The sequence below is a fragment of the Rhopilema esculentum genome, chromosome 15 (assembly GCF_057945365.1).
Source record: "Rhopilema esculentum isolate cy_ngs chromosome 15, ASM5794536v1, whole genome shotgun sequence".
In the NCBI taxonomy this organism is placed as follows: domain Eukaryota; kingdom Metazoa; phylum Cnidaria; class Scyphozoa; order Rhizostomeae; family Rhizostomatidae; genus Rhopilema; species Rhopilema esculentum.
The window spans coordinates 1,755,664-1,783,602 of record NC_142829.1 but is presented as its reverse complement, the minus strand read 5'-3'; the positions used below and the strand labels follow the sequence as shown (position 1 = coordinate 1,783,602).

General features: G+C 35.8%; 2 protein-coding genes across 3 annotated transcripts in view; both read left to right on the top strand.

Moving 5' to 3' along the window:
• Nucleotides 1-10,541, top strand: part of LOC135685222 (nucleolar pre-ribosomal-associated protein 1) — a 35,872-nt gene extending 25,331 nt beyond the window's left edge. The window contains exons 25-33 of the mRNA XM_065201071.2: nucleotides 2,248-2,311; nucleotides 2,618-2,780; nucleotides 3,374-3,467; nucleotides 5,247-5,407; nucleotides 5,909-6,020; nucleotides 6,372-6,622; nucleotides 7,276-7,559; nucleotides 8,213-8,949; nucleotides 9,430-10,541. Of these exons, the coding sequence (XP_065057143.2) occupies nucleotides 2,248-2,311; nucleotides 2,618-2,780; nucleotides 3,374-3,467; nucleotides 5,247-5,407; nucleotides 5,909-6,020; nucleotides 6,372-6,622; nucleotides 7,276-7,559; nucleotides 8,213-8,949; nucleotides 9,430-9,536 (1,973 nt within the window). The 3' untranslated portion in view covers nucleotides 9,537-10,541. The remainder of the gene's footprint in view (nucleotides 1-2,247; nucleotides 2,312-2,617; nucleotides 2,781-3,373; nucleotides 3,468-5,246; nucleotides 5,408-5,908; nucleotides 6,021-6,371; nucleotides 6,623-7,275; nucleotides 7,560-8,212; nucleotides 8,950-9,429) is intronic.
• Nucleotides 10,542-12,506: 1,965 nt separating this feature from the next.
• The window catches only part of LOC135685310 (cilia and flagella-associated protein 47), a 36,098-nt gene continuing 20,665 nt past the window's right edge, over nucleotides 12,507-27,939 (top strand). For both annotated transcript variants that reach the window (XM_065201212.2, XM_065201211.2), the window contains exons 1-23: nucleotides 12,507-12,914; nucleotides 13,462-13,616; nucleotides 14,048-14,255; nucleotides 14,939-14,985; nucleotides 15,566-15,794; nucleotides 16,361-16,661; nucleotides 16,972-17,650; nucleotides 18,331-18,483; nucleotides 18,970-19,079; nucleotides 19,647-19,735; nucleotides 19,994-20,090; nucleotides 20,503-20,606; nucleotides 20,947-21,059; nucleotides 21,703-21,836; nucleotides 22,613-22,723; nucleotides 23,423-23,553; nucleotides 24,086-24,208; nucleotides 24,988-25,071; nucleotides 25,417-25,542; nucleotides 26,023-26,091; nucleotides 26,399-26,572; nucleotides 27,047-27,144; nucleotides 27,745-27,934. In XM_065201212.2, coding sequence (XP_065057284.2) covers nucleotides 12,759-12,914; nucleotides 13,462-13,616; nucleotides 14,048-14,255; nucleotides 14,939-14,985; nucleotides 15,566-15,794; nucleotides 16,361-16,661; nucleotides 16,972-17,650; nucleotides 18,331-18,483; nucleotides 18,970-19,079; nucleotides 19,647-19,735; nucleotides 19,994-20,090; nucleotides 20,503-20,606; nucleotides 20,947-21,059; nucleotides 21,703-21,836; nucleotides 22,613-22,723; nucleotides 23,423-23,553; nucleotides 24,086-24,208; nucleotides 24,988-25,071; nucleotides 25,417-25,542; nucleotides 26,023-26,091; nucleotides 26,399-26,572; nucleotides 27,047-27,144; nucleotides 27,745-27,934 — 3,681 coding nt within the window. In that variant the 5' untranslated portion in view covers nucleotides 12,507-12,758. The remainder of the gene's footprint in view (nucleotides 12,915-13,461; nucleotides 13,617-14,047; nucleotides 14,256-14,938; nucleotides 14,986-15,565; nucleotides 15,795-16,360; nucleotides 16,662-16,971; nucleotides 17,651-18,330; nucleotides 18,484-18,969; nucleotides 19,080-19,646; nucleotides 19,736-19,993; nucleotides 20,091-20,502; nucleotides 20,607-20,946; nucleotides 21,060-21,702; nucleotides 21,837-22,612; nucleotides 22,724-23,422; nucleotides 23,554-24,085; nucleotides 24,209-24,987; nucleotides 25,072-25,416; nucleotides 25,543-26,022; nucleotides 26,092-26,398; nucleotides 26,573-27,046; nucleotides 27,145-27,744; nucleotides 27,935-27,939) is intronic.

Sequence of the window (27,939 nt, the reverse complement as noted above, 5' to 3'; positions counted from 1 at the left end):
ATCTACAAACGAAAATAAATAATTTCATTACAATGCTAAAGTAAAGTTAAAATCAAAGCATAATCATCATACAAGCTTTAAAGTCGATGTTTAAAGCATTTAAAGAGGGCGCTTGCTTAATCTCAGGATCAAGCAAGTTCGACACATGTGCACCATGATATGAGAATGGTTTTAGAGTTTCTCAAGTTGACAGTGTCCCATGATGAGTTCTTTGAAAAGATATTTGAGAGATATGTTGGTGCAAGACCATTTAAGGATTTGTAAACGATCGTCGCTTTCTCTTGTTTTATGATTTCAGCAATATTTGGCCACTTTAACCTTTGTGTAAAGGCATCAGCAGGTGCATCATAGCTACTGTTTGTTACAACTCTGGCAGCGCGATTTTGTAACTTCTGCAGTCTTCTGGATTTCCCACAGATCCCCCACACAGAGCAACAGTGGCGGAAATACGGTTCAACGATACCACTATATATTTGGCTAAGAATTTCTTGGGGTGGTATTTTCTTAGCATACTTTAGAAACCCTATGGTATGGTACGAGAGACCTTAGCACGCAGGAATCTAGTATGCTCACCCCAAACAATATGTTGATCAAACTGAATTCCCATGTACTTCGTTTTCTCAACAATCTCAATCTGTGAGTCATCTATAGCAAAGGAGGGGGACTGAACTTTTCCTTCAGACATCTTTATAAGATTAGGTTAAGATCCTACAACCATAGCTCGAGTCTTAATAACATTTGAAGATTATTTGCACAAAGCCACTGCTTCAGGCAGTTCAAGTCTCTATTTAGGTTATCGTTGAGATCATCGATGTTATTGGAAGAATATGATATGGTGGTATCGTCCGCATACATGGTAACCTGACTATTTTGGAGAGAAAATGACAGATCATTAATGTATATGAAAAACAGAAGAGGATCAAGACAAGAGCCTTGTGGCAACCCACAATTTATATCTTAAAGCTTTGAGGACACCCCATTAACTCTGCAGAATTGTATTCTGTTATCCAGATTAGATGCAAACCAGGTGTTCTCAAGATCTATGATACCATACTTCGTCAGCTTTTTAAGAAGAATTTCATGTTCGACGGTGTCAAAAGCTTTTTTGAGGTCTATGAACACCATCGCTGTTCGCAGATGTCCGTTTGATACTATTCTAAATTTTCATCCCAAAGAATTGTAAATACAGTTGCTGAATTACAAGTCAGTCATGAGGCCACGTTTCCACTTGAGACCAACGCAAGGTCGAGCCCATTAATTCTCTTAGTTCAACCAAGAGAATAGAAAGGCTATTAAGCCACACGCATTACTATAGTATTCTGAACCCAACAGCATTGAGCATATTCTAGTTAAACGGGTGCCAGTAAAACGTAAAGAAGAACGTCACAAGATACCATAATGTACAGCAAACAAACATCAACTTAGGGCAAACCAGTTAAAGGACAAACGCCTGGGGTGGAGGGGGGTTTGAAGGGTCGGGTTAAGATAAACTAGTCTAGATGTGACAAAGACAAAATTTAAACTAATTGGATTTAACAGAATGAAGGAAAAAGGCGAAATAACACTTTTATTTCTTTACCTTTCTGAAAGACAAGTAGGAATTTGATTTCCTTTGGTTTCCCGTGACATACGAGAGGGGCAAGGGGGCAACTGCCCCCAGGCCTGTAAGCAAAGAGGGGTCCATTCGTGATTAAACTGACTCTATTTGAATCTTTATGATAAGGTAACCACAAATGATTTCTGTACTAGTCAAGTTTAACAATGCTGTATAAAAACAAATTGACAGTAAAAAGGGGAATTCTATGCCTTTCAAATCTATTTTTTACGCTTTTTCAGTTTATTGCTTTGGTTAGTAGGAGGCCCAAGCATTAGGCCTGCCCCTGTGCCCGGTGTTGCTCTCGGTGGACCTGAGTCTGCCTGTTGAAAACAATCTGTGCTGCCTACAGCGATGTTATGGAAAGGCTTGCTTTACGACGAAGCCAGTCTTTCACAGTAAAGCATAGGCCTAATCGGGACAAATTTGAAGCTGACGACAATGTTGCGTTCGATTTTGTGTTATTTCCTCCTAATGTTTCTTGTATTTTTTGGTCTGCTCTATATTTTTTATCTGATTTTACTCTGCTCTAAACTTGTTCACATGGGCCCCTTTTTGTCTACCTTTGTCATTTTTATCTAATAAAATTATTCGTGCATAACTCCATTGCGCCGGTATTTCAACTATGCCGCCTAATCGTTTCTCTTCTTTAGATCGCAAAATTCTTCGTTTGCTTCGGCTCTACGAAGAGAATGGCATATCGGTTTCGTCTTTAAGGTAACACCTCTTTACCCTTCTTCTTTGAAATTATTTTTTCCTTTGTGTGGTTAACTTTTATTGATTTGCAATGGAATTGAATTGTTTTCTTGTTTAATGATCTTCGTTTAGTTTGTTTTCTCTTCCCTGTATGGATTTTCTTTTGCTCTAAAAATGGTTTATGTTTTATTTTCTCGGTAGTTCTTTTTCTGTCTTCATTTCATTTGCCATTTTTCATCCCTTCCTTTTTCTGATCTTGGTATTGACATCAGAGATTTCGCTGTTTACATTACCGACTGACGTCATCCCGATATCATTATTTTCCAGACCTCTGGTATGGGGAAAGAAAGCACTGGAACGCCGTAAAGATAACTCTGACTCAGGCCAAACCTTGTACAGTCAAACTGAAATGAAGGATGTGATTGAGTCTCTGGATCGGAATATGTTATTCAAATCGGCTTTTAATTTCCCACTGGAGATTGACGTAACGGTGAGTTATAGCTTATTCCAAGTACGATGGATGCTAACATTTAGCAATAGAGGAACATATTTTACAAGTGCCCATCGATAACATCAAAAGATGAGATGTAGAATCGTTTGTTATCTTATTTTGGAAATTATTGGCTAATATTTAGTGTAAAATAACTGTTGTCTACGAACTTCGTACTTTTTGAAATCTTATGAAATTGAATTTTTGGTATGTGGCGCCATGTTAAGACTGGATTTCAAAACACTAGATTGATGTACTGTTTTCTATACTTTCGGTTATGAAGGATTTAATGCAATTGAAACTCTTTGAGTATAATTTAATTATAATATTCATTTATTACAGCACCAGGTATTATCGCTTATCGCGATTTTTCCGCCACCGCCATTAGATCATCGATTAGGAATCACAAAGGAAACTCTTAACTTTAGTTTAGCTAACTCCAACAGTCAGCACCAGAAGTGTTCAACTACCCATTAAGCTTGTCTTCAATTTGTGTGAGTTCAGAAAAAAGTATTTCGCTAATGCTCTCTTCCGATAAATTGCTTTGTTATCAAATTTATGTTCAAACCTGTTTTCCTTCCATCTTTTCGCAGGAAAGCGATGATAATGAGACATTTACTTCTACAAGGGAAGATATTTACGATCCAAGATTCCTATTACCACTTTTCAGTCGCTTTCTAAGCCAAGGTAATATTCTAATGTATACCTTCGAACTCCCAGCGTTAAATGATACCTGCTTTGGAGCACTGACCTTCAATAGAGTTCTCAAGTGTGACGTCACAAAAACTATTTTTAGAATTTTCGAATTTTGATCACATGACATAGAAGAACACCATGAAATACCCCGATATATGCAAAATCAGTTAAATTGGTCAAAAATCGGATTCGCTATGGCCAATAGAGTTTGCTAAATGGCCAATAGAGTTTGCAAAAGTTTGCTAAATGGATATTCTTCCTAATACCTTTAACTTATTTGCAGATTTAGAGTTATTTCATGATGCTCTTTCAGGTTATGGGAACAAATTTCAAAAATTTAAAACTATATTAATGTGACGTCATCACTTGACAACTCTATTTTGAAACAGACCAGTAGTAGAAATACTAGCATGTTACAATGAAGGTATACACAGAGATTGTGGCCTTCGCAGAGGTTTGGCGGCCAGAGGATTCACCAACGTTGCACACGATTTCGGCACTAAAGATTATACTGTACACTAGGGTATCAAAAGTATTGCACCACCTCGAAGGAGGAGAAATGGCGCATGCATGACCGAAAGCTATTGTTATGCAAATTAATTCTATTTTTAAGTGGCAAATGGCAATTGGTCGAAAGCAAAACATCCACCAATCAAAACTTCAATATATTAAGAGCATTTGTTTAAAAAAGATAACAGTGGCAAACATCTTTTAACAGTTTCATATTTCAATATTTTGACGGGTAGCCGCAAACTTTTGAAACCGCAAAAAGCCTCCTTGAAATGGATCCATATATTTGGCCAGTGTATTCTTGAGGAATTTTGTATTAGGCCTGGAAAATTCTTACAATTAATGATTCTCTGGTTTTTGGACGACCATTTGGATCATGGTTTGTAACATTTTTCATTTGAAGTCAGACTTTTTAGTGATGTTAAAAATTGGACTTGATTCTGGCTATGCCAAATCTTTAATTTCTTTTGTGTATGGAAATAAATCTTTGTTAAAAATGGTTTTCGTTTACTTAGGTGACTTTTTCTTCTGTATTGATGCAAAACGCCTATTACATTTTCTCTGGACGGATTTTGAGCTGCAAAACCTTGCTCAATGTCGAGTTTCATGTTTTTACTGTCCCTTGGTGTAAACGCAGTGAGATGAAAAACAGACAAATTCTCTCCACTCTGATACCAAGTTTTTTTGGTCGCCAAATTCTCGGTTTCTTTACTACTGGTACACTCTAGAGATATCTTGGTGTTTTCTCGCAGCTGTTGTGTGGCTACATCTAACTTGGTCAACATTTTTCAAAAATTTAAGACCACTTTCCCGTAAATATTTTATGATCCTAAAATCTTGGTATATTTTCATACATCTTCGGCAGTCCCATAATGGCACTTAACCTTGGCTTTCTTGTAGTGTAGTATCAACAATCACGGCCGGATCTTTCATGGTCCCATAACTTTATAAGAAAGTCAATGACTTCGACTATCTGGTGAACGATTTTATGATATATTACCTTCCATACCTATTGTATATCTTTATGTATAGCAAGCAACGATGCTTTGTTTTGAATCTGTTTAATGCTGCCACTGTTCAATACCCTGCTTTTTTCTGTTGACCTCACGAAAATTATTGTAGTCGTTTAGCGAGTTAGGACGAAACGGAGCGAGTCATGACATAAAATATTTTTTCAATACCTTCAGCTTCACTTTCTTGTGAGAATCCATCAATAGGAGATCATAAAATTTCATGTTTTTGTTTCCATTTTCTTGACAGATTACAAAGTTGATTGTCGCAAATTTATCGACAGTGGATGTCTTGCGTTTGTCATAGCTGCGATGTCTTCTCAGGTTGTCCTCACCCGAAAAGCTGCTTGTCACATCATGGCCAGATTCATGAATCAACTACAAAGTTCGCGCTTTGTCGAGAAGAACCAGGTTTGACTATTACCTTGATGTTTTACCCTATTGATGTAAAATAAGAGTCAGACGACAACAAGAATCGGAGTTGGTGGATCTGAGTGTTTTTTGCCAAAATAGCATTAAAGCTATGCTGCTGCAATAAGCTTACGAAAGCGGAAGCATTCAATGTCCATACTTGGCGTTTTTATAGGGAATTCAATGTGTCATTTTTGTCCAAAACTAATCAGAGCTTAGAAGTTAGGTGATGATGATTTAAAATGACAAAAAGTTCAATTCAACTGAACTGATGAAGGAGGAAGTTTTTTAATGGTTCCATTTTGAAGAGGTGGTGTTTTCTAACTTCTTTTAAAGCAGAAGAGTTGAAATGAGACTTAGAGAGTGTTCATGCTTTAAGCTGAAACACGATTTCAATGCTGAAAAACTTTTCGCCTTGGTGCATCAAAAGAACTTGAACTCTCCATGCAACGGTTTGTTTCCATGTTTCGTATAAAGTACAATCTTTCTTATCTTCCCTAGATTGTTATTTTGCTCGAAGCATTGAAGAATGGAATCAACGAAGAAGCTCAATACATCCCTTCAATTATTTCAACTTTTGTGCTACGCTGCTTGCAAGTTTTACTTCGACCAGGTATATTGAATTTTATATTGTTAAGAACTATAATTATATTGACAAGCCTTTCTTTTGTTTATTCAGAACAGAAGCTGGAGTAAAATAGGACATAAATTGAAAATGTTCTTTTAGCTCGGTAATTTTGCAAATTTTTCTTTTTTGAAGCTGCAATTGACAATATATTTGAATCTATATAAAACAAGGAAAATAATTTCTTAAAATGTACTAGAATTTTTTCTATTCTCTTGAGGTATCATGAATGGATTTTGAATGCCCAGATGAATTGCTGATCCTGCATTCACAAAGAACGTTCTTTTGAGATATCCTTTCTTTGTACAAAACTATTATCTTCTCATTTTCTGTTTTCAGAACAGCATTTATACCCAAGGCTGAATCATTTCCTTCTGAAAGGCCCATTTTTAGACATGCGAAATGTCCCTCTACTCACCCAAATGTTAAACAGTTCAGATCTTGAATACGTCACAGAACGGTCTTGGATTATTCAACTCATGGCTGCTGGGCTGCGAACACCAGCTGACTATTACATATACAAAAAGAATCATGTGTTCCAGCAGTTAATGAGCCTGCATAATTCATCGCTGTGTGATGCCACCGCGAAGGTGGGTTTCTTTTAAGTCCTAGGCCCCGTTTACGTTTGTCAAATGAGTTTGAAACGAATTAGTTATATTTTATACTCGAGGACATCAGTACGGCATTCGTCTCAAAGTGAATTTGAACGTAGGGTGAAATCAGGAACGTTGAACTGAAAGTCAAAAATTGGTGTGAAATTTGGCCTTTTTTTAAGCGACTCTTTAAAAATTAAGTCAATTCATGACTGAGTTGGACTGAGTTTGCAAATCGATTTTTCTATGAAAGAAAAGTGGCGAAGGAAAAGTGGCTAGAAACCGTACTAAACCAAGATAGAAATGTAAGAGCGACGGCTCATTCGCCTCGTCAAGGCCGGCTCTTGTCAAAGGTGGTTTTGTTTCAGACAACAAAAACCGTTCCACCGAGAATCGGGATACAAAAACGGAAATACTTATTGATTACTTAACTGAAATTCGTTAGTGTTTTCTATGATTTTTATAACCAATTTAAGGGCTCTTGTCGTTAACATTGAACAATTATTTTCGGTATTTGTTTAATTTGAAAGCACGTTCTTGGTGATAAATTTATTCAGTTAATGCAAATCTATCAATTTTGTTTCTTACTTACACTTTTATTAACATTTCCGTGTTCTCGTTTCAAGAACTTTAGTAATTTCTACTTTCAGAAATCAACACGTGACGTCATCATCGGTGCCTCTCAGATCCACCAGGCTGCGTTTGATCTCATAAAGAGCAATGGTTTATTGTCATGGCTCCATGCAATCCTTCATTCCAGCTCGGACGACCAAACTAACTTTGTAGTTGAAGTTCTAAATAATCTGTTGAAAACATTCAAACAAGGCCTGGAGGTTTTGACTGAAGACGGGGAGATGGAAACTAAGAACCCTTTGCCTCAGCAGTTTACAACGGAATGTGCAATGCTTTGTATGCGATTAGTCAATGATTGCAGGTTGGTATTTTCATTGATTAATTGATTAGAAGGGAGTGATTGACTGATTGATTGATTAATTTTCGCTGTTTTAGATGCTTACTTATTTAATGGTTAATTTCTTCCCATTTTCTCAATTTTGATATCCAACGTCTGTTGGCAGTGTTTGAACAGCTTTTGTGAGGTAGCATGCCTCTAGCTACAGCTTGCTGTTAAAGCAGTTTAATAAACACACAATGTTAAGCTATTTAAGCTACTTTGGTAATTTTTTAGAAGTTGGAACTAAGATCTAAATTTTATCTTCTTTTTGTTGCCTTAAATCATTAGCATAACAATTTAAAGGCAACGTAAAGGTGTAACATTTAAATGACAATTTTGAAATTTTTCACATCGACCTGCGGTACCGAAGCATTTTCAACCCTTTGAATAAATTCTTATTTACCCCTTGCTGATGGTAAATTTTTAATTCTGTAATTGAACCGATAAAGAGGGAAATCTGTATGATCTTCATTTAAAAATTGAATGGTATGCAGCCATTGTACGAGTATCAACGCTCTTACTTATTCAATTTTATTGATAATGTTATTATTTTCACTCATTTATACTTACTTGTTGGTTCGCATTATTGCAGTGATTTCGCGTCATCTCTTTTTTTATAAATTTCTTCTTTAAAGCCAAAATCTGAAAGTGGAGCAATTGCTGAGTATCACAAATGTTCTCAACTGGTGTTTGTCGGTTGAAGGAGGGATTGTGACTGCGGGCGTTTGCATCTCCTGGCATCAAATCAAATCTTTGCTTGAATATGTGGATAATTTCACGAGAGAGGAGAAACAGCCAGATAAAGAAGAAATCCGGAAGGTCCTCGAACAAACTGTCAACATTGCTAAACGCTGGTTAGATTCATCAAAAGACATCATTGCAACATTTCCTAGCGGACAGGCTCAAGATCTGCATTATTTTTTATGTTGTTGGCTGCTAAAACTGTCGAGATGTCAGAACGTTAATCTGGAAACTATCAGTGCAATATCTCAGATGTTTTCAACTATAAATACTTTATATCCAGAATGGAGTAGCTTGATTACATCCCAAGGAGGAAAAATGGCTGACCTATTGACTGACGTCGCCCTTTTCCATTCTTCCTCAGTTTTCCCAAAATTCAAGATGGGATCTTTAAATGATTTTAAGAATGCATCGGAAAAAGTTGGAGAACTGTTCATGCAGACAACATCACTGGCTTCAAATATGGTTCGTTCTCTGCTTATGCTGGAGGAAGATTTACAAGATACCAGTGCCCTTGTTTCTGTATACAAACTTTTAAAAAGCGATAAGTACCAGAACATCTTGAAGCGTAATTTTCCAGAATTCAGTGCCACCGTGGAACACAGAGAAATCACTTTATCTAATAAAATGGGTGAGTTGGCATTTGTTTTTAAACTGTTCAATGTAGATTTCCTAACTCATATTTGCCAGCATTAAGGCAAACATTCCGTATCGTGTATTTTATGATGCGTAGATATAGCTATTTACTAAAGAGATGTCTTTCTGTAATCTAAGAACATATGCATAAGAGGAGCTTCGTACTTTGCATGAACTCAGAGTTAAAACTTGAAATTTTCTAGGACAATTTTCTGACGACGCTTTTGATTCGCATCTGGATATAGGTTACCATTCAGCTTTTTGTAATTTTTAGATTTTTCACGCTGACGAATGTCGGGCAAAAAACACTTGAGTTTGTTTCGTTCTGTTTCCGTTTTTTAATGATTTTGTAGAACTAAAGACACTTTTGTTAGTTTTCTGTTCTTACCTCTGACGCCGCACAACAGTAATGTTAGATATTATCGTTGCCCCCTTTATGAAAAATATGCAGTTTTAACACAATGTGTTTTTTTAGATTGGCTATGCAGAAAGTCACTTCTCATTTTGCTGGTTGATGCTTTGAAAGGCAAAGAAGATCCTTCTGACGTAACAGTTTTCATGGAAATGTTAACGGAAGATTAACCATAGCAAATCAATGGCTGTACAATCAATTTTTACTAATATGTTACAAATTTCAGAATGATTAATTTTGTAAGATTTTCGAAAATTCAACAGTCACCTACTCTTGTGTTATTGCAGACAGAACGACTTATTGTAAAAGATAACGTTTTTCAATAACGCAGATTGATACAGTTAATTATGACTATTTTCAAGATATCTCCACAGTTTCATTCAATTTCCAAGGAGCTGCAATTCTTATCTTATTGATAAGATTATGTTATGATATGTTTTCATTTTGTCAAGAGCCTTCAGTCCCTAAGATCTGAAATGTTCAGCTTAGCAAAAAGAGGAAGGGAACCAATCTTTTTGTGGCACAGAATTTAGAAATGGCTTTGAAAAAAGCAAAAATTTTGTAACATTTTGCTAAAGCTTTTTGTCTGACAGTCTTCAGAGTATAAAGCATCAGAAAATAGATCGAAGACTATGTTCTATGTTCCTCTTCAGAGGAAAGGAACCCTCTGTTTTATCTAAGGTTTCTTGTTGTTAAAATTTTTACCGTAATTTTTATCGTTTGACCGTAGCTATTGCTGGGTGGATAAGATGTATAAAAAAGAGAAAAATAAAACAGTAAGCGGAAGGGCTTTGAATCTTTCAACATAATAAATGTGACCTCAAGGATGGATATGGAATTCTGGGAGTATTTAATAAATTTGGGTTAGGCTTTCCCATAAGAGTAGAAGAAAAGAACACTAGATTAAAAGATTATATGTTAAAAAATGAAGAAAATGAATACTTGTGATATTTTCAACACATTTAATATTCTGTAGATTGCCAAAAATAGTAGAAAATTTTTAGTGGCACTGTTTGATTTATCAGGCCCAAAAGCTAAAAAGTAGTGGATCGGAGAAAATCAAATAGCTTAAGTTCATGTCATTATTAAATCCAACTTCAATTAAGAAAATGCTTGCACCTGCTATTTCGATCTGGCGACCAAAGGCGGATCTTAGCAACAATGATTGGGGGGGGGGGGTAATAGACACTAATTTTCGTGCCACACTCTTCAGGTCAATGGTAAATTAGGGAAACGCCCATTTTTAAAATTCCGTTCTTAACTTTAAGGTAAAGACGATAAGAAGCAGTGGCGTAGCCAGGTTTGGAAGATTGGAGGGGCGAAGAGCAGAAAATGTTTGCTGACCACACCCTTAAGAATTTAGGAAAACACCCCATTTTGCAAAAGCGTTTGGAAAAGCTATGGCTTTTTTGCGTGGTAATTTCGCTTTATTCAACGTCATATCTGGCTTTTTGTGGCTGACCCCATTCTACAACTGCCTATTTCCTAGACAATTCACCTAACGCTTACATTCTGAATTGTGTAAGGCGAGGAAGCACTACGTGTAAAAACTGATTCTCCACAGTTTTAATCAAATATCTAAAAATAACAAACAGGATTCAAATGTTTTAAACTAATTCCGTTCTCCTTGGAGCAAAATCTCCGACAAGCATTTCAAAATCCAATTTTTTTAAGGATTGAAGCGCTTTAGCATTTTAGTTTCTATTTCATCGGGATTGTCTAAAGAACATGAAAGACTCTTCAATTTTAATGCTATAACGTGGGATATATTGTTGAACATTCTGTAGAGTTATAAAGGAGGGTCCCTGTGCGAGCGAAGCGAGCAGAAAATTTTTGCGACGACGCCCTTCAGAATAGCTTGAAATACATTTCAGAATATTTCTTACAGTCGTTTGCAGTCTTTAAAAACGTTTAAATATTGTCTGAAATATAAAGTCCCCCTTTAAGGTACTGATTCTATTGCAAATTTGCACGTTTCTCCGACACTGACTTTCTGAGTGGCCGCTCCCCTGGCCTCCCCCCGCTACGCTACTGATAAGAAGATAAATACTGATATTGAGGAGATAGATAAAGTAAAATCTTGACGTTAATTTGTTACTGCTGATTACCATAAAATGGTCGAATGGAACCAAATTTACCGAAGGAGACAGAAATATTGGGGAGGGGTGTCGCACCCCCTACACCCCCCCCCCGGCTGAAATTTTTTAAAGGGTTTTTCTTGCCCCACTTAAAGAATTTTTCCACCCCCACTTAGCTTCATATCTCCACTTCATTTCATGGGCTCCTACACAGGTTTGAAAGTAGGGAGGGGGCAAGGGAAAATTTAACGCTCATAACAAAAGATTTTGAAAAAAGCTCTAATATTTTACAAAAAATTGGGGGCCATGAACCCCTCGACTGCCCCCTTTCGTCCGAGGTCTTGTGCATATAGATTTTTGCAAAACTTCCTCAATAAACGCTAATTTGTTGCATTTATTGATAGGTAACAAACATTAGAACCTATCAACCTCTTACCGCAATAATTAATGAGAAACCAATCACCACTTGAATGAGAAACCTTTTCTGACTTATCCATCTGCCCAGATCTTAAGGATACAGATAGGACAAATCATTTAGATCATCATAGATTATTAATTCAGTCAAGTTATTTTCTATTTAACTTAGAAGTTGACGCCCAAACCTTATTTAATTCTTTTCAGAAAAAGGTGCCCCTTAATAATGGCATGTCCCCGTACCAGCAAACATATTAAGGTATCCCCCCCCCCGCGGGCTCAATTCATTCACAGTTAAAAAAATTTTTTAATTCCTTTAATTCGGTCTTCTTTTAGAACCCCTCTTTTTTAGTAAAGGTATAAATCTTTCAGTAGTCCCCTTTTCTATATCTGATCATTGTATGCTATTTTAGCTTCGCGAATTCCAATGCATCAGTCTTTTTAATAATCATGATTTGCATCCCTTGTTGGTTTTATCATTGACATTTATAAGGAATGTCGTCTTTTTATAGGTTTTCTCGCAACGATATGTATGTACTTTCTAATTTGTTTTACCCAATGAGGTAAATTTTTACCTCATTGGTTTTACCTCGTCGTGATATGATATCCCATGCAACATTTCGAATCGAAGGCAATGCCATGGTAACGGCAACAGAAGTAAATTTACAAAATGGCGCGCACAACCACTGGACAGTGCTAGACCAGCGTTATTAATTAAGAGTTGTTCCTTGTAGATACGTTTTGCAATTCAGAGGAAAGTTACAACTGTAGTTCTGTTCCTGAATATTCGTTTGTTTTAAGCTGTTTGCTGTCTAGGAAGAGACGCAGGCTGTATCGGGCCTAATATCGTGTTATGGCAGTCTTCGAAAGTTGAAGTTGCCTTAGATTCACGATACAAAAATGGGGACAGATGTCGTTATTGAGGGGATTCGAGTAAACCCACCAGTTGTTGAATTTCAAGACATTAATGCTGATGTTGTTTATCAAACTCAGATAACAATTCAAAATTTTGGGAAAGTTTCCAGACGGATTCGATTTCAAGCGCCACCTTCTGAGGTATATCGAAGCTACATTATTAATTATGACAGCTACAAGCTCTTCTTTTTTGAGAAACAGTTTTTCTCATATTTTGTTATGAGGATTTGTTCATTTTCCAACAAAGGGTACAGCCATAAACTGCATGGAATTGATTCCAGATACCAAGATTTTTTACTAGAAAAAGATTTCAAAAAGTATAGTTTGTAGATATTTACAAACAATGATGATTGAAAAGTTAGACTCTTAACTTATCAGTTTTTGATACAAATTGCTCTTGACATCAACATGAACAACCCTAAAATTTCTCCATTACACTGTAAATTAAAACAATTTTGGGTATCCGTTGTATGAAAATGCTGTTAAAGTGAGATTTTCCTAGACTGACCTATGCTCCTTTCATTCTGATGTCCCAACCCAAACTCATGATTAGTTTCTGATGATCATTTCTGCATCTTTTAGTTTTCATTAATCAGGTGATATTTTGGTGCCTATTTTATTTTGCAACTTATTTGATTCATTTTGAAGCTTCATTCAATCGTATTATTATCATGTTGCTTCTTTTCAGAAATTCCAGTTACACTGCAAAAATCAAGACAGAGTAATTGCGCCCGGTTTAGAAGTGTCTGCTTTGGTTGAATTCTGCAGTCAACAGCAAGAGGACCATGATTCAAAAATTTTACTTTTGGTTGATGAGGAAATTATTGAAGTTCCACTCATAGCGTATGTATAGCATATTTGAATAATAGCGGACATTTGGCAGAGTTCGGTTGTCTTTTTATCTAGCTTTTTTTTAAATTAATCTAGTTACAAATGAAAATTCTGCTACTGTGTATACAGAAAGAGTTTGTTTTTCCTTGTACTCCAGAGGTAATTTTTCTATAGGCCCATAACATTGATTTGACAACCATGCTGGTCATGTGTTTGCATTTTTCTGATTGACCTATTTTGATCCACAACTGGGTATAATATATATTTTCCATTGTGTTCTTTCAGAATCTTTTTCTGATGTTTTATACTCTGAGGAGTGTCAGATGAAAAGGCTTTTAGTAGTATATTGCGAAGTGTTTCAAAGCCTTTTTAAACATCAATTCTTTAATCATTATGTTTCTGGACATGTTCCAATCAAATCTTATGTTTAATTTTCATTGCAGTTTAGCCCCAAAACCAGCAATGGAAATTACAGGCCCTGTTGACTTTGGAACAGTCATTGCTGATGGCAGAATATTAAGACAAGAAATTGCCATTTTAAACAGAGGATCCAAAAATGGGGCATTCAAACTGTCCTATGGAGGAAAGGAACAGATAACAATTGTTCCAAGACAAGGAATTGTGAAAGCAGGCTACTCACAGCCAATAAGAGTAAGTGTGGAAAGAATTAAGATGCATTCTAAATGCAAACTGGGTTGATTCTCCTTAGACTACATGCATTATTGAATACAATTGTTCGCTCTTTCAAGAGTATCCATATAGACATTTGTAGTGTGTCAGAAAATAGCTACAATCCCAGACAAAAAATGGTTGAGACTTTTCAAGAAAAGCTTATATTTTCACTTTCCTTTCAAAGATAACTTTAAAACATTCATGGTAGATTTGAAATTAAAATATTTCCGTTGAGATGTGGTCAATTCAGCTTGCTTATGTTTCCTGTGTTTTGATATACCAGCTTTGCATTGTCTATGTCACTTGCTTGGATCACAAATTAACACAAAAGATGTGTTAATTGATGAAACATTTATTCCTCAAAATTTACCGTTTTGGGCGAGCAATCAAAGGCTCCCGTCGTTGGTTTTGCGCAAGTGCTGGCGCAATCGCGAGTGATCGCTCGCGTCAAACGAAAAGGCCTGAATAAGAATGGAATCCATTATGCCAGGTCATTAGAAACCAAACAGATAATACCAGGCCATCTCGCCTCTTGTTGCCTCTGTTTTTAACCTCTTCGTATTTTTGTATTTCCTAGTTTCTATTTCTATGTATCTTGTATTTCTTTGTAAGATGTATTTAATGCTTTTTCAAATCATTAATCCTGTTCCTCTTTTTAACAGTTTGAATTTATCAGTAAGAAACCAGGACTCTTGGATGAAGCCATAAGGTATCATTTTGTTTTTTAAAACTTTGTGAAATTCTTAAATTAGTTTTAATCTGACTTGAAAAATAATTAGTTTGTTAGAGAAGAAGTAACAAAATTCTTATTTAGGAAACGTTTATTTGCTCATAAGTCTTATTTGTGAAAAGATAATAATTTCTGTGCCATTTAAATATGAATTTTAATCTGTAGAACAAGTTGCTGAAGATGATTGCGGGTGAAGGGGGCGGGGGTTGCGATTCTTTATGAAATATGGGTTTCAATAATATACCCCGCCTATTTATATTCAAGCGATTCTAAGAATTCACTATCCCACGACATAAAAGCACAACCCCCACCTCTGTACAGCAGTGTCTAGCTTAAAGGGAATTGACAGATTTTGTCACCTCGTGCTTGTGCCTTCTTTGTAGATTATAAAATTGGCTTAAGCCATCTTTCAATCAATATTAGCCAATCGATAAGCGTGTGATTGGAATCACGCTCACTGATTGGTCATTCTTTTATCGAAAGCTGGCTAAAGCCCTTTTAGTATCGGTCCATTGTGTGTTCCTTATACACATTTTTATGTGTTCTTTATTTGTGTTAGTGTGATGATGGAAGGACAAGCACCGTGCGAAGTTCGTGTCATAGCTGACATTGCCAAGCGATCGTTACTTCTCCTTTCAATGGAAAACGAGGAGAAAGTGGATCACGTTGACTTTGGACACACCTATTATGGAACTGATGTTTTAAGATCATGTGTCCTTTTCAATCAAAGCCCGGATCCTGTCAGTTTTGTTGTCATATTGGAAGAAGATGGAGAAGGACAAGAACTGGTGAGGAATTCATTATTTTTTAACAATAAAGAATTTTTTCTATTCAGTTCAAACATGTTTTTAATCTAGTTACGTAAATGACGCTGTGACATACATGACCGAAGAAGAGTACGGACTTTTAACTTGGATCATTGATAAAAGGTTATTATAAAAATGTAACAATAATGAATTAACATAGCAAATGTATTAAATAAGAGACATTTACATTAGACGCTGTGAATTTGCAAAATGTTTGCAGGAATTGGCTTACTCCAAAAATTAACACTTACTCCAAAAAGGAATTGGCAAAGATTAACACTTTACTCCAAAAATGAACTTACAGTACCTTTCTCTGTGTCAACCTGTTTATTTCTATCTGTTTACAAATATCAAACTTGTATTTTCAAATTAATACCGTTTATATATCTGCAACTCCAGTGATCGGGCCAGTTCTTTGTTTTAAGAGCTTTGCACATTTGAAATAATCTATAGAGCTTTTTCTTCAATGAATTTACAGAATAAATTGTTTTGCAGATAGGCCCCTTAACACGTTGAAAGCATAAAACAAACTTTTAACTACATTTCAGGGCGTGGATCTAAGTGTCACAAAAAGTGCTGCTTTCTTGGACACCAGCAAGACCAAACTCAAATATGAGGAGAACGATCTTACTTCGCTTGTCACGGCCAGTCCGACTCAAGGCACCCTGGCGCCGTACGATAAGCGGTTATTACATTTTAAGTTTAGTCCACGCTTCTCAAAGTCAGATCAAGGATGGTTCACAACAGACAAGTCGGAACCACGCCGAGATTATGCGGTGTTTGTGCATATCGATATTGTTGGAAATATCATCAAGCTGGGTGGCAAAACCACCCCAACAGAAGCAAACGGTAAGTACGACGTCACACTAGTCACCAGACTCTTCTGTTAGAGTATCTCGCTGTTGAGACCTTACACTTGATTCAGCTGGCGTTTTGAAATTCTCTGTCTCGGTATGAATGAGACCCTCATGATTATTTCAGAGCTTTAACAATTAATTTCACTTCTTCTTCATTTCTTGACTTCATTTCTTCTTCTTCAATCTTAGAGGAATTTTAAACAAGCTTTTGAAAACGTGTTAGTCATAGAAGCAGTCTATGTTCTAACTTTTCATAAATTTTCATTTGCCGCAAATGTCATCATTCCTTTCTTCACTTCTAGAATCGAGAGTCGAAGTTGCTTTGACTGGCACTGCCTTGCCTGTCTCCTTATCAATATTGCCCAGTCCTACCATTGAATTCGACAACTGCCCAGTCGGCAGCAGCCTGGATTGCAAAGTCACTATTCGCAATGATTCTCCAGATCTTCCGGTTGCCTTCGCAGTGCCGAAATCTGCTCACTTTGTCCCATTTCCACAAGCAGATTGCCTTGATCCCAACGGGTTCATGGAGCTGCTTATCTCTTTTCGGCCTAATCAAATAGGAAATTTTAAACCTAAGATGAACATTGTTGTGCTCGGCTATAGCGTAGAGATTGGTGGAGATTTCAGTAGTTTACCGAAGTTTAAGCAAAAAGCAATTTTCAAATACCCACTGCAAGTTCGTGGTGTGAGCCTGCCCGTTGTTGGCAAGAAAACTGCAAAGTCACTGAGTGCTCAAGGACGATTGTTTCCACAAGATGAGAACGACAGTAGCACGAACTTAGTGCTTTCAGGCCTGGGTACCTCTTTGAAAGTCTTTTGTTCTGATGATACAAATGCAGGCATGATGAGGTCAAAGGCCTCGGGTGTATCTAGCGGGAAAGACTGCAAGAAGACTCCCCGAGACTTCCCTGTAACCATGGCAAGGCCTGATGACTTAGCCGCCAGCATAAGACCTAGTAACAAAAAGGAAAAAGTTTTGTGAGTATCCTTGATTGTAGCTATATAGAAGTCTCAAGTGTGATGTCATAAATATTATTTTTAGATTTCTGTCATTTGACCCATTAACCTAGAAGAACACCCTTGAAAGTACAAAGTCAGTTATTATATGAAAGGTTTTATTATGGTCCTATTAGTACAGGCTCTTTCACCATCAAGCAACTCTTGTTTGGTTACAGTTCAATCTTCTTGAACAAAGCCAAAGTAACAGTAATCTGTTCGCAACCTCAACTTTAAGAGGACTGGCCTCGCATTAAGAATTCAGTTTGGAAAATACATTATCGGATTTTGATCACTATATTAAAAGTTTATTTTTTTCAATAAATAGAATATATATAAATGAACAAGATAACAATAAAATAGGTACTCGATGAACCGTAGTTTAGCATCTTAAGGCTCTTATATCTTATAATTGGTCAAAAGGCAAACTCGAAATGAAAATGAGTACTATTTAGTCTCTAATATTCTGCCACGATATTTGCATTTAAATCGATTTTATCAAAGAAAATTATTTCTCTATATTTCTTCCATGCTTCCATATTCCATGAAAAGAAAGCAAAATCTATCTGGAAAGCGTATCAATTTTATTGACGATTGCTGCAATTCTCTCTGCTAGTTATTTATTATAGTGTTGTTTATTGATGTATCTACTTGTTTTCCAGGACCCAGTTTACTAAAACCGAACGATACACCTACGTAGACCCGGACTACGAGTATAGTTTTGAAGAGGATGAAGAACGTCGCATGCATCGGCAGAAATACGTTGATTACATTCAGAAGTTAAGGAAACAGAAAATTGAGCGAGACAAAGCCTTGTAAGCTCTTCTTGTTTTTTCTAAGTAGTTTATGTTCGTACGATTCCACCACTTTCCTTGAAAAACAAATATTTCATTACTCTTAAATTGTATAAACCGATCAGAAGAATAGATATTTTATAATCGTAAGAAAGCTACGCCATTTTGGCATTTGGTTTTTGGCTCCTTTTAAAAAGAATCTTAGCTACTGTCTAATGCTTTCATGCTCTTTCTGTTCAAGGGCTAAAGACAAATTGTTTCTTTGCATAATATTTTTGAAACATATCAGTTATTTTCAGCTGTTAAATACATGATAATAGTTTTTTGTGATTCAAATGTTTTTTATTTCGGGTAACCTACATTTTTCTCTTGAACTTTCGGCAAATTATTTTTACATTCAGTAAGAATTATTTATGACAAAAACAGCATATAGATAAAGCATTTTCCTCTAGAAATTAGTAATTTTTTTAAGTGGCATTTTGTTGAAGAGGCTACCTTTGCTTTTAGGGAACTGAAGAATCTCGACAACCCAGTGGATATTGGGATGAAATCACATTCCGGTCTGCAACCAACAAAAATTAAGATTGAAGACGCTAAACCTAAAGGAAGAAAAGAAGGCAAGTTTGATTTAGCTAAATGGTCATTCTCTTGTATTTACAAGCTCAAAGAATGTCACTTAGACAGTAGCAAAAAATATCAGATCTTTTTTATCACATGGTACACCTTAAATATCTCGCTGGTAATTGCTTAGTCTCGAGAGCAGCCCCCGTTCCCAATGTCTGGCAAGTCTCAAAAGAGCTTCCTAATTTGTAGTCAAAAAAGCTAGCCCTTTGATGTGAATGCAGGGGTGTTTTGGTGTCTTATGTTCGAAGTGTTCAAACTCATCTCACACGAAGAGGCTCAACAATCTGCCACCTTTATCACTTTGAACTTGCACACGTACGAGTGTTTAAGCAGAAGAAGGCAACTTTTCATTTTACCAGCAAAAGATAGAAGGATATTTCTTGATTATGATCTTCAAGTATTTGCCAAAAAGCAAATTTAAACAGGTTTATACTAATACGTGATCATAGGAAGCATTTCATTAATGGGGGGGGGGGGCACATCTAAGCAAAATAGAGGTACTTCCGTGAGCTGCAAATAGGTATTTTACTCTGTTTCTAAAAAGGATCTTTTCGTTTCAGGTAATAAAATTAATGTCTCGAAACCAGAGAAGCAACTCTTGACTTCAAAAAGCCTTCAAAGTTTGCAGCGGGCAGCAGCCACGAAAAAGGTTTTTGTTTCTGATGCTTTTTGCTTCAATTCTTAGAATGCATGAATAGCAAAATATTCCACTTATGTTCTATAAAATCTTAAACTTAATGGATTTAGATAAAAATTTCTTTGCATTATTTTATTGGCACTTGTAATAAATGATTTTCATTTTTGTCAAGGATTTGTCAGTTTGCAAGATGATGTTGCAAGTAAAGCGAAACAGAAATTGCTAGCATTCAATTTTATCAAATTCACTAATAAGTCTTTACCGCTTTAGGTTGCTGATGGATTGAAGGCTCTCCCAACAACAGCAGCAGAAAAGAGTGATTGCTCCAAGGCACTTTCGCCAAAGGAACTGTACCAAATAGTTCTAGGTACTAAATTTTACATCATTCAGTTGCATTTAGATGGCTAGTGTCGCCTTTTCTGTTATTTTTCATTTTATCGACTCCACTAAATCATTTTATCGGTCCGTCTTTGAATAAATACTGTATGATGTCATATTGTATTAGTACGTTGTCATACCTTTATTGACATTCGTTGACATTTAGATGGTAACAGATGCGGCACAAAACAAAGTTGCTCACCATGAAGTTCCAACGGTATCGCGTAAGCGTCTTAAACCGACACCAACTAGACACGGATTGAAATCTGCCTTGTTACATTATTTTTTCTAGTTTCATGTTTCATTTGAAAATAGTATGTTGCAAACGGGGCCTCAGCCCAGTTATAATGTCATTGCGGCAATATGTAGCTCACTTTGTTCTATTTTTATGATCCTTGCAGAACCAAAAGTGATCGACTTTGGTGAGATCTGTGCGAAGTCTTTAGCATCAAAGAAAATGAAAATAGCAAACAGCCTCAGCTCTCATATTCACATCAAGGCCGAGGTGACTATTTAGTTTCTTTGTTTTTTATTTACACTCTGTGAGCGATATATAACTAACAGCTTTTGCTATATAATTATTAACAGATATATAATTAACAGAATACCATTGGCTTGTTAAAAAATTCTCAAAAAGTGATAATATATATATCATTTTCACAACCGAACGATAGATCCGAAGTTTACACCACCGCTTTTCAGAGCGTCAGGTATTGACTAAAAGGATTTCTAAAGTTAAACCCAGTTGCAACCAGTAGCCCATAACATAACATAATGCTATATTTTTTTATAAGGAGCCATAAATATGATACCAATCCAGCTAGAATACCCCTTCCTTTTTGTAGATCGATTGTCGCGAACTTCGCCAAACATCGCCTCTTTCTCAAGTGGTACCGCCTGGCTGTGTTGCTGCGCTGGAATTTGTATTTGAATCGAACAACCTTGGAAAATTTGAGAGGTTTGTCAAAATTCAAGATGTTGTTTTGAATTATTTGTTCTTTCATTCATTTAATTTCACATGTTTAAGGACGGTAGCCCTTTAGCAATGCTTTTTTCAAGGAGCTCTCACAATAAAAACTTACAAAAATAACGGCATTAAAAAACCTAAGGTAAACCTGTTCATATTATATACATACTCTTTAAACCCTTTTTATAATCTAGTTTATGCGATATAAGTAATCTCAAATAATCTTTTATAATCTCAAATAACTCTATAAGATACAAAAGAAAAAATGGAAAACACCTATAAGAAATTTAACAAGACATTTCTAAGGCTACAGTATCTTCTAGCCAAGTAACTTTTCGTGTTTCAATTGAATCTTCAAAATTTACTAATTTTTTATTAGAATTACTTGCTACTAACTATTCTATGCCAATATGATTTATGTTGTCATGGAACATTCCTTAGTTCTTGTACAGGAGTATTTCTGGTTATTCAAATTATTTGAACCTCATTTTATTTCATTGAAATTACATTATCTACTGAGTTTCAATAATCATGCTATGAAAATAGGTATATTTTTTAACGGGAATAAGTCTCTCAGTTCCAATTCAGCAAATCAAGGACACAATCTTGATGCATTTTCTATTAATCAAACTAGGAGCGTCTCATATACCATAAATGGACAGCATAAAGCCCATGTCATTGTGCTGGCGGAGGTAGTAACTGTTGCATTATCGTTATCCACACAAGAGATAACTGTTTCTCCCTCACCTGGGCTTCCTCCTGAAGCAGGTAAACATTTTAGTACTGTTCGCGTCTTTCATAGTCTTTGATTCTTGCACCAGGGAAATATGTTAAAGTAAATGGATGCAAAACCGACGAATTACGTTGGTTAACAATCAGATTTAAGCATTTGTTGTAATAAAAATTAGCAGGGTGGTTGCTTAAACCTACAAAAAATACCGTTTATTTACATTAGCTATGAACAGCAAGTAAGAAACAGAGTTAATAGAAAAACTCCCATTTTGAGTCGCATACCATTCCTGGGCTTGAAATTTCCATGGCAAATTAAGTTTTATTTGTCTGCTTACACTTTTCTATGAGCCAGATAATTTATACCCAAGCTGAGTGTTGCAGTCTTTACCAGAATCTGATCTCATTCATTTTTTAGCAAATTCTTTACTATTTTCTAGCTTTAATTTCTAAAACTAATATTAATGTAGATTTTTAAATGATTTTCTGTGACAACATTTACAACAATGTTCTGTTGGCCAACGAACTTTTAGCCTTAATCACTAAAATCTCTTTCTTTTTCGTAGTTTTTTTTACTTTAGGACCTTGTCTATACTTTGCAGTTGTTCTTACATTTCTTTGAGCTTTGACCTATTCTGAACGTCAATGTTTCTTTAAATTTTATTCTTATAGAAAAATGTTTGACAAGCAGCACAAAGTGTTTAATCTTGGAAGATAGATGTCGTATCCATTTTTCTGTTCAAACGGCTGCTTCTATTTCATCTTTGCCTGACTTAGGGATTTTTTCATTTGAGATTTGCATTATTGATTTGTAGGCATGAGGAAAACTTTGACTTTGCACAACAACCGCAACATGACAGCCGAGTTCTCTTGGGCCCCTGTTGTTGGAAAAGACGGAACGGCCTTTTCAGTTAGGCCTGCGAGAGGTTAGAGTTCCCATCATGCTATTCACTACTTCCCATCATGCTATTCACTACCCAGGCCTCTGGAGTAATAGTACTTTTAAAATGTTACCAAGCTTAGTTTCTTTTTTATTTCAAGGACGAGGGAGGGTTTTATGTTCTAAGATGAGCTTCTAATCACACCACAAGATATTCATGTCGTGCTATTTCTCTAAATGATTTCTACATTTGCTGAAGCAGATCTCCACCAACATAAATTGCCATTGCTAGCATGTTTATTCAAATTCTCCACATAAGTTCAGTTATACTTTCCCGGAATATCATTTAAAATTAATAACTTCTTTGCCAAAGCAAATGAACGTCTTCCGCTCATCCTTGATGACAAACATGAAGCGTTTCAGATCTTTTGCATCGTTCAGTCCAAAAATTATTGATAAAGAAGCCACGCAAAGAAATGTTTTGGGAAAGTGTAAATTTTGAATATATTGAGAGAGAGAAACCTGATCAGGAGGATGAGACGCGATTGTCCCGTGTATTTATTTTCCTATATCTTCCCTTCATAGTCAAAATTAATTCATTCAGACCGCTATCTTTCCTTCTTTACATTCTTTCTTCAGTTTTTTTGGTGTGTATCGTATATTTCTTATAAATTGATTAACAATAGTCCTCATCATAATCAAATATATGATAATTTCCAATGATCAATTTCTCTTCCTTTACCAGGAACTGTAAATCCGAATTCAAGTCTTGAATGCGAGGTTGTATTCTACCCGTCATACTTTGCACCATTGACTGGTTTGTTCCATTTGAATGTTGAAGGGGGAAACCAATTGGAATTGCATACGGAGGCTGAAGTGAGTTAAAATTGCATTCTTTCCTATTTATTTTGGGATCAAAGAAGGGGGTTATAGATGCCTGAGGTCATGTCTCCTGTTATTTCACCCGATTAACTCGATAAGTTCACTGAATAATTTCTATCTTGTGGAAAATATTGTTGCCTCTCCCCCAACCCGGTGATTTGAAGCACGGTCCCTTTGTTTTTGTCATGCTTTAGATGATAAGTATGTAATTCGTGTCTATTTGGCTGACGTTGTCCGTTAGGCCTGAAGTTGGGGTCTTACTATGACTTTGAAATATTCGAGATGACAAAAAGACAAACAAATCTTCATTCCTTTTTCTTCATCTGATTTGTTTATCCGATTTTGATATTACATTTTGCGGCGTAAGAATTTCCAGCATTTTCCAATACTTTCTGAAATATTGTAAATAATGTCGTTTGAATTGAAGTACGAGAATATTTTTATTGTTCTTATCTTAAAGATTGCAAGAAAAAGCATGTATACCATGAAAATCAAACTGACTTGTTGTTTTTGCATTTTTCTCTAGATTCCCCAGACGTCTTGCTCGTTTGTGGAACACCGTGTCATGTTTGGTGCTGTTCCACTCAATCTTGTCACCACGCGTTCTGCATTCTTGAAAAACACAAGCCAAAATCATGCATATTTTAAGGTACTCATAATGATTTTGATACTAAATTTTATTAACTACAAACTGATACATTCATTTATGTAAGAAACCATCTATAAGAAACCGATCCCTAAGATAAATTAAGAAACCGTTTAGATAATGTGAGGAAAAATGAGACAAATCAGAAAATATATCAAATTCCCTGAAAATATGTCATTGGAACTCAAATAATTTTTTTAAAAAATTACGTTGCCTTAAGTCTCATTTAAATCCCTTATATTTTTTATTCTGATCACTATGTTTGGAAAGAAACCACAATTATTTCCAGTGGCACTTCTGTCCCATTTTACCCAACATTTGGATCTCATCATTTCTCCGATTCTTGCAAATCTCAAGATGGCGGCTGTGGATATCAAAGGGGTGTTCCTCCGACACTAATGATTCCAAATATTTCATCGTCTTGATAACAAATTATAATTTTGTGAAGAAACAGGATTTTTCATAACAGCTTCTTCTTTAAAATGCTATATTTGTAGTTAGGTTGTGGTATTTGGGGAAGATTGCCAAAAAATTGCATCATTGAATGCTATTAGCCTTTTACAAAATCAAAAGGTCTTGAAATTATGTATTTTTTATCGCAAAAGGACCCTAAATTTATCCGTATGAACGACAAGGTTAAATCGTTTAACTTGTCTCTCAGCTGACCTTATAATTCGAAAATATTTTTTCAAACCATGCTCGAACAAAACTTTAGATTTAAGCTAGTCCATTCTCTCCTTATTTTTCTATCTAAATGATGACAATGACTTGACATGCTGTAGGTGGTTGATCCGTCACCAATCCACGGAATGACAATTACACCCAGGACGGGTGTGGTTCCAGTTGGAGGAACAGCAGAGCTGCTGGTAAGAGATCATCAAAGTAAATTTATCATTTGGTATACTTAAACAACATTTGGTATCCTTTAAGATAGAATCCGAGTCTAGATAAGTATTTATTCTTCCTCGTGCCAATTTTTTCATGCTTTGATAACATTGCTCAGATAAATAAAAGATTAGGCAAAGTTGTGGCATGGTACTTTCATTTCTCATGTTTTTACTGTGCTTTTCCACACTCTTTGACAGCCAAATTCCCTGTGCTAAATAGAGATAGTCGTTGTTTTTAAGGTTCACTCAAAACCTGGCTAGAATCTTTAAGATCATTATTGTTTCATATCTGATCTTATATTTTGAATGTTGCTTTATTGACAGGTTAGCTATAAGCCTTTGTCAGTTCAAAAATTTGACACACAAATTGAAGTTGCAGTTAGGGGCTGGAAACCGATATTCCTTCGCTTAGGTGGCCACGTCGAGCCGCCTTGTGTTGATATTGACTTGGTTAGTATACAAACTATATTTCTATCATTTTTAACTTATGCGGTGAACGCTTTCTGTAGTATTTTATCTCATGGTATGCTATTACTTTCTAGAGGTGAATCGTTCGAAAGTTTTTCAATAAAGAAAAAACCTCTTGTTTTCAATTTATTTGTTTGCTGTTATAGGATGTCTGTAACCCGAGGTCTGCCACATTCTTGTGAAAGTTAACTGACAAAGCTAAAAAAGCTTCTTTCTGACAAGTTTTTGAACTGAAATTTTATGTTTTTTAGAAACTTTTAGGAGTTTTAAAGCGCATTTGAAGTTGTTATCGGGTGTCAAATGGCACCCTATCCAAAACTGCGCTATTAAGTCATTAAAATGTAATTTGTAAAAAGAAGTAGCTATGTATTTTAATGTATTTAACTTTGAAAGAAACGTGTTATTTATCTGTAAATTTTTATGCAGATTGATTCTATTTCTTATTTCTCATACAACTTCCAGGAATCGTTCCAATTCGGAGGCATCTACTGTGGAGCCAAAGCTGTCATTCCATTTAAACTGAAAAATCTGGTACGAGAACCCCATTCTTGTTAATGTTTGTCTTTAATGAAAGATGCTTCTAAACGAGACGAATTTATCATTTTTTCTATCCTACTTATTAGTGATCTTTCATTCAAATGTTTTAAGTTTCATTATCATTAAATTCAACTTTCGCCTTTCATATTGAATAACTGCTTAATTCATATTCACCTAGCATCTGTCCAAAACAGCTTCTTAAGAAATGCTCAGGATATTTGAAACTCATGATGTCATATTTTATGTTTCTTCAATATGCTAAAAAATGTTTATTTTCTTTTTTATTATTTACTTTCTTTAGGCGCGATCCCGAGCAAAAATAGCCTTCGACTTGTCACGCCAAAGGGATTTCTTGCTGACCTTCGGTGAGTTTGGTGATGCAGGTCAAGAAATCCCAGATGCAGAGGGCTGCTTTGAAGTTGGTCTCATAGGACAGCAAGAGCTGCAGTGCTTCCTTGAGTTCAACCCCGTTGAGGTTAGTCTCTTAACCCATCCCATTTCTTGCTGGAATCTTCACTTCTCAAATTGCCTCTTGAGTTTATTTATCCACATTGTGACGTAATCAGCCACGTTATCAAATAAAAAGTGATTGAATTTCCCCTTCGATTAGCAAATTGAAAGTTGTTTTTGCTGTTTCGATACCACATGGTATTGGCAATAGCAAATTAAACGATTTCATATTCCATCAAAACATGATGTTTTGAAAAGATTTCTCCCCACCTAATTAATCTTGTATAATTTTTTTGAAAAAATACCTTGCTTAGCAATAATATCGTTCTTTTCTTTTTGATATCGCATGGTTTAGGTGCTTGTAATCCACTAGCGCATTTTCTAACTCAATTTTTTAAATTTATTTTTTATACTCTTTGAAGTAACTTTATCATTAAATCCTTCAAATAACAACTTTTTTCTTTCCGTTCTTTTATCGCTCTCGTTTTTCCATTTGCAGGTTGCGTCGTACGATTTTATAATTCCAGCAGTTATAAACCAGACCATCGCCCCAACACCACCCCCTTCGCCATACCCTGCATCTGTGGCAATGTCAAAGTAAGTTTCGTCATTTCGATTATCAAAAACAGTTTATCCTTTAGTGCTAGCCCGTATTCATATAAGCTACCAACAAAGTTTATGTTTGAACTGAGCGGTCAAAACTCGTGGGCTAATTGTCGAAAATGCAGATTTTCAGTACTATTGATATTCGAAGTTTTTATGAAGAATAGCTTCTTAAACTTTCAATATATAAAACCTTCTTTTTGAGCAAAGGCGAAGATCGAATATTTGGTAATATATGATACCCAACAGCTGACATAGATTTTTTTAAATTTTTATTAAGAATTTTTTTGCTCAAATATTAGGTTAGACGTTTTTTAAGTATGAAATTCAAGCTCTTTTTGTGTGGGTTTACCTATATGTTTTTACTGTACATATGCTGTGAGAAAACAAGTCCAAGACTTCAACCAACGTTGGTAGCTTGTAGAAAATGCAGATGCGGTCAATGATGGAGCTCAATGGGGTTTACTTTGCAAAAATGTAAAGAGCACTTTCGTTAATCAATGCAGTACTGTCATTTAATACTTGTTAAAAAGGCTCAAGAGACCTTAAAGTGCCTTCTATCGTCGATTTCATGTACCGATGTTTTCTTTGCAGACCAGGTCACGTCTCAGAGGATTTTGATGGATATGAATCAAAAAGAGTCGCCCAGTTTCCGACCCCGAGTCGCCGTGTTCAAGGAACAGCATTAAGGGCCCCCTTGCAAGTTTCAAGCACTGAAATCAACTTTCATCTGCCATCTGGCTACCTTGAAATGGGCATTGAAACTTCTGCGGGAAGAGCTGCGGTATG